The sequence below is a fragment of the Echeneis naucrates genome, chromosome 3 (genome assembly GCF_900963305.1).
Source record: "Echeneis naucrates chromosome 3, fEcheNa1.1, whole genome shotgun sequence".
NCBI classification, from domain to species: domain Eukaryota; kingdom Metazoa; phylum Chordata; class Actinopteri; order Carangiformes; family Echeneidae; genus Echeneis; species Echeneis naucrates.
In genome coordinates this window covers 5,783,411-5,796,629 of record NC_042513.1, presented here as the reverse complement: position 1 = coordinate 5,796,629, position 13,219 = coordinate 5,783,411, and the positions used below count along the sequence as shown (strand labels likewise).

Below are 13,219 nucleotides of genomic sequence, written 5' to 3'. Positions count from 1 at the left end.
AGGTGAAATAGTGAAGCGGACTGCTATGTTGACAAAAAATATGATTATAGTAAGAATTTTTCTTTCTTTTTTTTTTTTAAAGTAACAATAATGGAGACGTGTTGATTTCATTCCACCTAGTATTACCCAGTTTCAGCGCTTCATCTGTTTGCTTCTCCTTATCTATATTTTTGTGCCTCTTTACTGGTGACATTCAGAGCAGAGAAAATTTGTCTTCAGGTTGTCTACGTGCCCGTCCTATTCTTGTCGATACAGCATCTCCATAACACCTTGAGGAAACGTCTTAACCTTTACCACAATTCATTTTGACTCAAGGAAAAATACACCAAAAAATATAGAATGAAATTATTAAAAATTAAAGAAATGGCATTTTTAATGACCAATTTCAAATTGTTTAATTATTTATTTCTGCAAGTATTTATTTGTATATCTTTAATGTAATTTTCTTGTCCTTCATATATCTTTATCATATAATTTTCTGTAAGACAAATCTTCCAACAGCGCATTGGTGTAACTAGGCTTTTGGTGGCTTAATAGTGAAGTATAACGATGAGAATGGCTTTACTCCTGCACTATACTGCTGGGATGTGGTGGGTTGCAAACGCTAAACAAACACACTCTAAACGGCAGAGGTACAAAATGGATAACACGTAGCAAAGTGTAAACAAACGGTCACCACAAGTTGTTACGCCACTCTCAAACCAAATCTCTACAGCAGGTCACTTACAAGTTAAGGACTTAAGTTTACACACACAAGAAGCTTTGGATAAGAAAACACAAATTATCATTGTGCATTAAGAGGTCACACTACTTTGAGTGCATTCAAGAGAGATGCAGTACAGTCTATATCAACAGTGTCTAACTTCTGTTTACAATGCTGTGGAGTGACATATTCATACACTGTAATGGCTGGCTTGTAGGACATCGTACTGTAACAGTTAATTTGATAAATAAGGGGACTGCTCTGATTTGGCAGCATCTATGTAACCCTACAGGCTTCAGTGTGGTCACAAAGCCTTGGCTGATGGGATGAAAATGTTTACGTCTACACACAATTGCACTCGAAATAAATATATCTATTATAAATATGCATAATAATACGTTTACAGACTGCCAAATTGATATGTGATAAATCTCTATTAATCAATCTTTAAATTTCTTATATATTATATTTTAGTCATTTTACAGTAAGTTAATCACTTTTTGATCTTTTTTTCCCTAAATTTGTGCAAACAATATAACGATGAATTACTTTTTTTTTTAATCTTTCTCATTTGCTGATATTTTTCATGACTAAACTGAAGCACACAGGAAAATAAGTCTACTTAGGTTAGTGAATGTGTGTTTGGTCTAGGAGTATCCCTCATCCTGCCTGTATCCGTATCCTCCTCCCTGTGCTTCTTCTTGGACGTACTCCTCCGTCTTCTCCCAGCCAGCAGCCCAGCCACCATTCACCTGTGTGGTCGCGCCGTACTTCTTAGCTGGAGGTCCAAAAGCTGCGTAACTTTCAGTAATGTCGCCCGTCTCCTCTGCCAGCTCATCTTCATCAATGAAGCCACACTTTTCCTCACTGGTCAGCTCCGGATCAGCCCAAGGCTGTTTTTCTCCCGAGGCAAAGATCCCATAAAACACCACGCCCCCATAATGAACCAGGGAGGCAATCAGGAATACGTACTGCCACTCCTCTCGAGTCTGACAAGGAGAGGAAATCATAGAAAAACCAACTATTTTCCTTTTATGATAAAGCAAAGAAAAAAACTTGTCTACAACCTGCACTTTACACAACAAGCAGTTTAAAAGTGGTACAAACTGCACACAATACCACAACTGAGTGTAAAATAAGATGACTTTAACAAATGGAAAGTTTCATTCCACTAAATAAGAGTAGAGACTATTTTTCAAGGCATTAGATGAATCCATAGTTCAGTTAGAGTTGGATAAATGAATAATACCTGCATATAATTCTTATTTTTCCAACTGCACTAATATAATGTGTCAAGCATAAACTACTGATTGAGTTAGTGCTTCTTGTCCCAAAATTGAGCCTGCATTACCTGTTAAAACTGTTAAAATGCCTCTTCAATCTAATTCAACATGGAGGGTGTGTCTATTGACCAGAAAGTGCTGCTTAAAATGAAGTTCATGAATACATGAATCTTTGGCCTTCATTACTAGCGTAAAGAATGATTGATTTAATAAGTGGTATACAACACCTTTCCTGCATTTTCATAGTTATGAAGTTAAGTATTTGTAAGCAGTTATGCTTTATATTAGAAACGATTGTGCATACATTATCTGTACTTCACAGATCTTATTGCTCATACATGAAATGAGTATCATTGCAGAATTCAGAAGGATCCTTACCTTGTTCTTCGTCATAGCACCAACTATCAGAGGGCACACCATCCCAGACAGGGTGCCCACACCATTAGAAATGCCCATAAGGATACTAGCATATCGTGGAGCAATATCCAGGTGATTGACGTTAAAACCTAGCACAGTAAAAAAGGAGTGAAATTAAATTGTTTATTAAATTTACCATTTTAAATCTGACAACTCCAGGAAACCAGGTGTAAATATCTTTGCGTTAAATAAACAAACAAACAAAAAAAAAGAGAGAGACACTTATTATTATTATTATTATTGTATAATGTATTATTGCGGATGAAAGCAGAACAAGTGGTGACCATTGTGTTGGAGAAATAGGCAGCAACTCGGCAAACCTTCTCCTCCTCCCCCACCTTCACTGGCTGAATGAATAAGTGTCCTCGATGAGCTGCTGGCTGCCCAGCAAATCCCCCAGGACATCTGCTACTGAATTATTAAACACTCCAGGAGAAAGCTCAAGAACAACAGGCAAGAAACTGATTTTGCTCTCAGTCACAGACGTCTGCATGCTCTGTAGCCAAGCATAACCATAAAAGATGTGTTGAATGTGTGGCAACAGCGAGCTGAAAGATTCTTTGTGCTGCCACGTAAAACTGTGCAAATCTTCAATCTGATGATTAAATGAAGACTTCAGTGATAAGCTAATTCTGTGCGATCTTATGGCTGCTGTTATTTAAATTAATATTACATACAGAACATGTCAGCATGATCACAAAATCAAATAACAGCAAAATACACTGCGACTACTGACATGAACAAAACTACATGATTCCAAATCCCCACTATTGTGGCTGGCTCCCAAGGAGCCAACAGTTTTAAGAGGTCAAGTGTTCACCTCTAATACAGGCTCCTTGTTTGTAAGAACACAATCATTTTTGGTGGATGTTCAAAAATTTGGAAAGTTTGTACTTTTGGGCTGAAGAGGAATGAGAACAAAGCCAGAAATTACCAAGAGAGCAAGAAATAATACATGAATTATCATTGATGTTGACAAAGAACTACAATGACAGAGCTTTACTGAGCATAAAGAGTGAGAGCACAGGCGAAACTGGTAGCTCGACACAATCCTCCCCCAACCAGGAAGTTTTCCAGCATATACTACCCCATAACACCACTTCCCTTTCCTTTTGTTTCTTTGGTCTGGTTTGTTTTGTTTTTTTCGTTTTTTGTTTTTTAGGCTGAGGTTGTTCCTGCCAGTTGATAGTCCTTAGAGTGCATACATTCTGCCCATGTTTATATATTAATAGGATCAATCTTTTCATTTCAGCAAGAATACAAAAGAGCATGTCCAAATATTCTTTTCCACTCTTTGGAATTTAAATACCTTTCCTGAATAGTTAGTGATTATATATTTTCAGAACCATCCTGATAAAGAATAATAGCTTTTTTTTTTGTAAAGAGGATTCTACACACTCAAATGTATCCAATTTAAATGTGGGTTATTAAGGATGGGAAAACTATACAAATACACATCACATTAAATCCAGTAAAAGTGCTCAACAAACATATAATTTCAGTTGTAGCACATATCGAACTCAAGGCCTGTGAGCCACATACAGCCCAGGATGCAATTATATCTGGCCTGCGAGATTATTTCATTTGTCAAATATTTAATGGCCCTGTGGTATGAGGTGTTTGTAACATTGATACTACAAATCATAAAATGCAGCACAATAGCAGCTGTGAAGAACAGTAGGCTACCTGCGAGAATCCTCATTCCTGCTTCCCTGACGACACACCAGTTATGCATCCGTGGATGTTTACAATTAAGGTTTCAGGCTTTCAAAACAGGTGGGTGGCACAGTATACATTTATTGGCATTGCAAGTAAAACCATGTGTCTTGTTTCTGGAGAGAATGTGGCTGTAATTTAAGAATTAAAAAATTACAATTATTACTTATGTTTGCACTACATGTAGACAACAAAATAGTAATAACTTATTATATTGGATAAAATTTTGTAATCTGTCTGTTTCAATTCATATTTATATTCGAAGCATGGTTAGTTTTAGTCTGTTCAATAAATGTCCCTCCTGTTTAGCCCGCAACCTAAAACTTTGGCCGCTTGTGTGATTGAGTTTGACCTCCCTGAGCTATAGTATATAATATCCTCTATTATACTTTAATTACTTTGCAACTGAGCTAAAAGTGTGTTTTACTTGCACTAACCTGATATAGCAAATCCACTGAAGCCCACTGCCAACACCAGGAAAGAGATGGCCACCCCTTTGCTGTGGGAATATCCTACCACCAGCAGCAACGTGGCCTCCATGCCGAATCCTAACAGAGAGAGACAGCAGGTCATATGCACAGCAACACAAAGCCCGTAGGCTGTTGGCCATCGCAGTGCCTATTGAATTACGCCTGGTTCGTTGTCTGCACTCAATTAAATAAGTGACCAATACAAAATCAATGCACAGTCACAATGAGAAACTCAACTCATGAACATGAATTGAACAGATGGATTTTTACCAAAAACACAAACACAATCATCTCTTCGATCCATCTGGCAGTGAAGGGCAACGGCAAAAAGAACAGATCTAACACCATGACAAAAATACCCTGGTACATTGCAGAGAGGGTGTGGAAAGGGATATTTCATTCTCAGTTCAGACTTCTCACCTCCGCAGTTCATCATTTTCCTGACAGTGGTAGTTGTCACAATGTTCCTACTGCGCAGATAGTCGGCCAGTTGGCCGCCAATGGGCACAATGATGGTCATCACCAAATGGGGAAGGGCAGATAGTATACCGACCTAAAACAACATACAGACACTGAATAAGCTTCAGCGCACATAAACACATCACAAACTATAAATAAATAAATAGACTTATTTATTGTTTACAATTTAATCTTTTTTTTTTTTTCTTTTCCTTATTTTTAGAGGCCCAAACAATCATTTTTAATTAGCTTCTTCCTATGTGGACACAAAATAATCTGTTTTAGTAAGAACAAGACTTAAAATTAGATCCTTCCTGATTTTGTATCACTCACTTTTACTCTGAATTACATTTAAATCAGAGACTGTAAATGTATCTATTCATTCACCTCCTGGCAATTCACAAAATAATTTAGTCTTTAGTGAATTACCATTAATGAGTATGTCATCACTGACAAGTGTAACTGTCTATTGTACAGTTTTAATTGTTTGAAGGTGTGATGCATTGGAGCATTGTGGCATTGTGGTTAATGATGTTGCCCCACTACAAGAAGGTCATGGGTTCGGTTCCCAGCCTGGAGCCTTTCTGTGTGGAGTCTGCATGTGCCTGCCTGGGTTTCCTCCCACCATCCAAAGACATCATGTTTGGGTTAATTGGTGACTCTGAATTGTCTGTAGGTCTGAGTGTGAGTGGTTGTTGGTCTCTGTGTGTTTGCCCTGTGATGGACTGGTGACCTGTCCAGGGTGACAGGATTCAGTGTACATGTTGTGCTCCCTGTCTATCTCTCATTACCTGACTTGCAACATAAATTCACCTTGCTTATCTCAAAGCCAAAGACTTCTTCAAAATATGCAGGTTGGCTGATCAGCAGTAGGTAAAAAGTCCAGCTCCTGCAGAAGTTGGCCACAATGATTGCATAGACAGGCATAGAGGTGAAGAACTTCCTCCAGGGGGTCTTGAATTTCTGGATGAGAACATCACAAAGGGTAAGATGTTAAACTAAAGCTAATGTTAGTGTTACTTGGGATTGTGTTGGTAACAAACAACTGAGAAACAGGCTCTGAATATATTTATGGGCTCCTATAAGTTTGTCTGTCTGGAGGCTATGCTCTCACCTCAGAAGGACCCATAAGCTTGGCACTCTCTCCTATGCTCTCCTCAATGTAGCAGCGCTCCTCATCAGTGATTGACGGATGTTCAGCAGGACTCTCATAAGATACAAGGATCCAGAACATATACCAAAAGATGCCGAAGCAACCTGCAAAAAAACAGGCATATTACTTGTCAGAAGTTAAGATGTTTGTGGACAGAAGCATTGCAGTTCATTTTGACCTCATCACTGAACTCACACTGTGAATGGTAGCCTGATCTTTCCAAAATGCCTGAGACAATATAACCCAGACAGGAAAGATAGCCATCAATCCAGAAATAAAGATCAGGGATTATTTATTGTCACACCAAAACACTGGGGGGTGGGGTGGGGGGGGATCAATAGACAGCCTGCCTGCATAAATCCATTTGACTTTCACCAGACTCTCACACTATCGAACTCTTAAGGTTTTACCCAAGCTAAAAAAAAAAAACGCTCTAAACACAAACTATTAAAACCTGCAGAATAAATGTGCTTACAGAAGACGTACTTTTTGCTGAATTGCTACAACAATTATATCTCTTCTCCCATTCCCATGTATCAGACACACACACATATCACATGCAAGCCCTCATCAATCAATCTTACCATAGACATAGAACACCGAGGACCAGCCTGAATACTGAACCAGAATCCCAGCCAGAGGCATCGCTATCACAGCTCCAGCATAAGAGCCTGGAAGACAGTGAGATGACGAAGTCGAAGCTTGGAAATACTAACTTCTTAACAACTATAGTCACTTGTGACACATCAATTCTGTATCCACTTTATTAAGACCGGCAAGTAGCACTTACCACAGAATGATATGGTGGCCAGACGACTCCTCTCCAGTGGAGGAGCCCACCTACTCCAGATGCCATGACAAGCTGGGTAGGTTACTCCCTAAACATCACAGAGGAACACACAACACAAATTCAACAAAATAAGAAACATGCAAAAAAGGATAGCACAACAAAAACCATGTTCTTTGACTTGCTATTTCAAGTGCTAAGCTTTCTGGATAGGAATGTGTGTTTACAAAAATATAGCTGTTTCTGCAACTAACAAATTATTAGCCAAATCTATGTAATTTACAACCAACACAGTAATGCCCCAGCAAATGAAAGTCTCAAAATATGTATTAGAACTAATAAAAATTTCCATTTTCACCAGTGTAATTAACATGAGCAAGCTGAGCAAAGAAGACCACATGAGCTGTTGATTGAGGAGAGCAGCCCTGCAGCTATTAAGGGTTCATCAGTCACTAATTTGAACAAACCGTGCTGATGTTAAATGCGATCTGCATGTGTAGTCTCAGGAGAACAGCATAATGCCGCCACTTTATGATGGATGAAATATTAGATCATAAAATTTGCTTACTTTTATTCATTCTCCACAAGGTTGAAAATAACCAAATTTTTTCCCCAATTAAAATCTGCTAATTGAAGCTAACATGCTTAAATAATGTTTTAGTTGATGCTAAACCTCAAGTGATGAATCCATTATTTACCTTATCTTGACAAAACATGTAATACATTTTGTTCCATAACAATCAACTAGCTTGACATTGCTTTGTCTTAAAAAACAACCTTTTAAATAACGCCCATCACTTTGCATTTCATTGTCTCTTTTATATTTGCAAAGCTAAGAACCGTAGTCCCAGCATATTTTTCTATAAAATTGATTTCATCAGCATGCAAAGATCCATTATAGAGCGGGTGTCACATTCCACAACGCAAGCAAAGGATTGACGTGCTTTTGCATATCAGTGTTTTTCTTTTCATCAGTCTGTATACAAGCGTTTTGTTGTTGCAATATTTGGGATACAATGTGTGACAGTAAAAAATGAGCTACATTATCCCACAAACACTCAGCTATAGTAGACTGGATCAATACGGCTCATCTCGTGTTTCTGGCGCCTGAATATCCGGTACAGTATTCCCTCTTGTTTTCTTGTGGAGTAAAATGTGCAGGAAGCCCTTTGTATAGCATTTCACTGCAAATCTCCAGCTATTCATTGCTATAACAACAGGAAGTTGCATCAGACATTGCAACCTTTATGTTCTTCTAGAGGTAGGAATGGATTCACTGCTGATACTTCATTAACTATGATTTTATAGAAGGAAAGAATGATTAAAAAATCCCAGGCTTTGGTATGTCAACAGTCTCTTACCTCCACCAACCCTTGTAATATCCTGACAAAAATGACACACCCATAATGGACTCGTGCAGCCGAGGGAATGAACATGTTGAGAGTCGAGGTTAGGACAATGGCTGCACCAAATACCCTGAAAATGATAAAAGCATGTTAAATACAGAATTAACTGCGCCCCTTATAATCAACTGAACTGTATGTGTAATTTAGCCTACATAGCTTTGCTTTGATAGCAAGGAACAGTGTGTGGAACATCATATTAGATTGAATTTACTCAATTAAAAAAAAAAAGAAAATATTGTTGGCTCAAGGTTTTGTGACACACTGGAAACTGGAGCAAACTGTATTGGTAGTAGTGGTAACTAAGCATGTGGTATGTAACTAACTGGAATGAGCTTATACTTTTTACTAGACTAGCTTTATTTGTTTTGTTTTATTATTATTATTCTTTTGTAGATTTACAGTACTATAAGAACATATATTCAAAAAATGCATTTAGTTGTTTTTTTTTTTTAAATTATCATTGATTGCAATACCTGGCTGAAGCAAAGTTTTATATCAAGTAGGCTGGCTGAAATTAGCCCCATTATTTGAGGTTTTTTGCACAATCAAAGTTGTCTTTACATTAATGATTCAATAATCGACTTAATATTCATAATTGGAAATGATAATTTTCACCAAAAACAATACTTATATTAATTTGACATCGAAATAAAGGAACGCATAACCTTTACTTATTGCCTCTTTTTGCATTAAGGTCAATTTCATTTATTTATTATGGCTTTTATCAATTATTTAAGAAAAAGGGATCAATGTTTTAAGGAGCCATTCATTTAGCCATGAATTAGCATAAAAGAAAGAAAATCCAGCCAAAAAGCAGGTGCATGGAGAGGGCATTAATATCCATAAACAGCTATTTCTCATTTCTGTCACGTGTCTTCTGTCCCTTTCATCGGCACGCTTTGGGGCCCGCCCCTAATCCGGCTCACCCCGCTGTTGGGCACGAGACCAATTGATTTGACTGCGTCCTCCTGTCAATCAACGGGACGAGGAGGCGGGACTACATAGTGGCAATGATACTGTATTATTAACGAAAGCTTATGAATGAATGTAACAGCGTGGCCAAGCTTGAGGCCTTTACGCCCTTTTTAGTAAAACCAGTTGTTCCATTTATGCAGAGCAAAGTATAGCCGTGTTAGTCTTTCCTATATATCAGCGGCCATCCCAAAGATGTGCGCCGTTGCATTATTATATTTCCCGGTGTGCGTGTTGGGCTGCACCGTAATTACAGTGAGTCGCAGTGCTCACATGAATGAAAGCCTTTGGCGACAAGGCCCGGGCTGGTCTCCATGGCCCGGGAGAGGCCCCCGGGGAGCTCATTAACAGGTGGCAGGAGGCCCTGACACCGGGAGCCGGGAAGCTGCAGTCCCGGTCCCCCCCGGCAACACTTCGCAAAGCTCACTGTCTGCCTCAAGCATGCAACCAGCCAGCAACATGGGACTGGCTAATGCACATTATTCCGTATTTGTTTTTCTATCTTGTCTTTGCTTTGTTGGATTCCTCTTATTATCAGCTGTTGTTATTATTGTACTGAATGAATATATTCCAGTGCCCATACGTTCATTTTTGTTTCCTATACAGTTGAAATGAAAATTACAAAAGAAAGAGGAAGGCATAAAATCTAATCAAGGGTTGTGATTCGCCCAATAGTTCAATAAAATTGTTTACTGGGCCTAAAATGATGAAACATTACAGTGCTTCATCCGGTTAAATGGAAAGGGTTGCGTTGTGTTTATGGTGATTCTCGGTAAGTGCCGCCTACCTGTTTGCTGCCAGCCTGGAGCAGATGTACCCCCCCGGGATTTGTGTCACGATGTAGCCCCAGAAAAAAGATCCGTGAATCATTCCCACCGTCTCTGGATCCCAGTTGAACTTGGCTTTCTGTTAGATACAAGGGAAATAACACATAAAAAAACAAAAAACATATGACAATGATTTTCCTTTGGCTGAGAGCGGTGAGAGGTGAATGAAAAAAACAAACAAAAAAAAAAAATAAAATAAATAAACATGATAGTGCGATGGGACTGATCTGAAGACAGGCCTGCTTATTAAAGGCCTGATCAGATGACATTGATCTGATCATGATTCATCTCTTCTGCCAAAGAAAAACTTACAAGCTCTGAAACGTGAACACCTTCATTTTGGGTAACTTTAGGGTAATTTGTAGTGAAACCCCAAAATAAAGGCTGTACGCTTGACAGAAACCGCCTACATGTATAATTAAATAATAAAAATCATAATTATTATTATGAATTCCCTTAATAGAAGATAATTTTAAAGGGTCTTCTTTACCCTCATATGTGCCACTATGCAAGGATATGTTTCCAGTTTTATAATCGATCGTTGTTGTTGTTTTTTTGTTGGTTTTTTTTTTTTTTTTTGCAGAATTTTCCATTTAACGCCAAAATACAATTATGCATTTGATATGAAATCCTTTTATGGCCCAATTACATGACATCCTTACAAACAAAGAATATAGGCCTATTATAAAGGCTATCTCATACTATATATAATAAATCATAATCATCTGGTGCATGAACGATTTGGATATGCTTTAAAATGCACGGTATTGTTTGGGTAAAAGAAAAGAAAAAGAAAATCCATAAAATATGCATTGAAATGTCACGATTATTAGTTCGGAAAAATGTAGTGGCCTAATGTGGCAGCAGGCCTGAACATATTCTGTTTAAAATCGGGAGAAATTGGTGTCCCCCTGTCCCCCAGTCTTTTTCTCGAGGAAATTAGACTGGGATGTCTCGGCTCTTGGGACACGCTGTCCTCCTGGTCTCTATGCCGGGGACACTTGATGCCACACCTCTTTGATGATGGTCTTGCCGTTCTGGTGGATGGTGCTGTTGTTGACCATGCCCACTATGGCCACGCCCAGGTTACACCGGATACCGAAGGAGATGCAGAAGCCCAGGCCGCTCATGATGGCGATGATGTATCGGCGGGGCAGACCGAAGCATTTGCAGTCGCACAGCGGGGGTTTCTTCTCCGCGGCCTCCCGGGGCCGTCCATCCTCAGTCAGCTCGATCACCTCTCCGCTTTTCTGTTTCCTCTCTGCAACCCTGCAAGCAGCCAGGTGAGGACAAAACTCTCTGCTCAGCCCCCAAGTCAAATAACATCACATGAGAAGACAACGCTCAAAAAACAAATACACACTTCTAAGCCTGGTGATACATATTATGAAGGAGGCCCGTTTTTTCATTTCAACTCTGTATGAATATTTTATGACGGTCTTGGATCTTGGATGGTTTGTGGCTGTTAGGGTTAGACTGGTTATGGATGCTTTTTTTGCAGAATGAAATCCCAGAACTGAGCTGGGAGCGAGGCCTCTACACCTGTTCTCTCTCACACACCAACAAACATCACATGCATCAAGTCAGATGATTAAACGAGACACACGCGAGGAATAAAACCAGTCAAGTTCATTTATTTGCGTTCGTATATCAGCAGTGAAACAAACACGGCCAGTGGAGCTGAAAGAGGCAGCCTGTGTCTGACGGTACCGCATTGCAGCAGCCCGCTCTCTCTTCACACTAATTAGCATTCACGGTACCGAGCAGCAGCTCCAGCCCCCAGACACACTTCTGTGTGGGCATCCCTCAAAGATGTACCTTTTTAAGACCCCGCTCCCCCTCCCTCCTCCACAAGGAAAGCTTTTTATTTTATTTTATTTTTTTTTTATGCAGGGTGCAAAATCATGAAAAACGAATCCTCAGAACCCCTCTGCCCTCCAACCACTGAGACATTTCGAATCTGATTTGAAAGGGACGAAAAACAAAACAAAACCATCGAATAAAAAGCAAATAGATACAGTAGTGGCAGTGAGATCAAAGGCCTCAGTACCCAGAAAATACATTTTTCTGAGCGCCTCATGAAACCAAAAATTCTCAATAAAGCTCGAATAAATCTGAATTAGTTTTACTTAATCCCTCTTGAAGATTTCGATAGATTAAACGCAGGGAATATATATATATATATATATATATATATATATATGTGTGTGTGTGTGTGTGTGCGTGTAAAAAATGGAACATGAATTCGTCAGGGCATAATCTAAATATAGCCAGATCTTTCCCCTTTTGTTCATTCAGCTGAAGATGCAGAAGCTACCAGGATGTCGACATAAAAGAAAAGTCATATAAATCATTACCAATAAAATGAAGAAAATGGTGTTTTTGAATTATTATGGGACAAAGACTGGAAAGAATTGTCGTCATTCTTCCGTCACTGGTCTATAAAGATAATATGAAATGTATCATAAATTATGAATAAGCCCCAAACATGAATCCTGTTTGTTAATGAGATTCACCTCTGGGCCCTACATCAGGATGGACTGGCCGCGTGCAAAGTGTCATCTAGTGGCATGTAGGTTCAGCCAAACCCACAACCGTCACGACAGACACACACACACACACACGATTGCATAATTTTCCTATCACTTGTAGAGGCGTAACCATGGACCCATATAAGTTGTAAATCAGTTTATCGGGCCCACACCTCACTGTGACTCGACTCTAGTTTAAATCCATCATTCAAATAATCCAATTTTAGGATCAGTCAAGCTTAAAAAAAAGCCCCTGTCCTTACCTGTACATATGACCCAGGGTCTTCCCCGCAAATTCCTTCACCCCCGCCACAGCTCTCGTCTTCACTGACTCCATATCCAGTTTCTGTGTTTAGGCCTTTTTTTCTTTTCAATATAATTTTACTGCTTAATCGTCATGTTATGGCGCGGGATGGCCGACTGCAGCAGCCACAAGGAAAACAACAAACCAAGTTATGACAAATCTGAGCCCAGGGAGGCGACGATCCAGCAAAC

The 13,219-nt window shown here is 39.2% G+C and overlaps 1 protein-coding gene across 1 annotated transcript; it reads right to left on the bottom strand.

Moving 5' to 3' along the window:
* Positions 1 to 1,350: 1,350 nt before the first annotated feature.
* On the bottom strand, positions 1,351 to 13,061 carry slc17a6b (solute carrier family 17 member 6b). The gene is made up of 12 exons (XM_029498401.1): positions 12,988 to 13,061; positions 11,207 to 11,462; positions 10,154 to 10,272; positions 8,350 to 8,464; positions 6,992 to 7,079; positions 6,786 to 6,872; positions 6,163 to 6,305; positions 5,862 to 6,011; positions 5,010 to 5,142; positions 4,557 to 4,667; positions 2,365 to 2,492; positions 1,351 to 1,692 (listed from the first exon to the last, which is right to left on the bottom strand). The coding sequence occupies exons 1-12, from the start codon at positions 13,059 to 13,061 to the stop codon at positions 1,351 to 1,353; spliced, it is 1,746 nt and encodes a 581-aa protein (XP_029354261.1).
* Between the last annotated feature and the right edge of the window lie 158 nt (positions 13,062 to 13,219).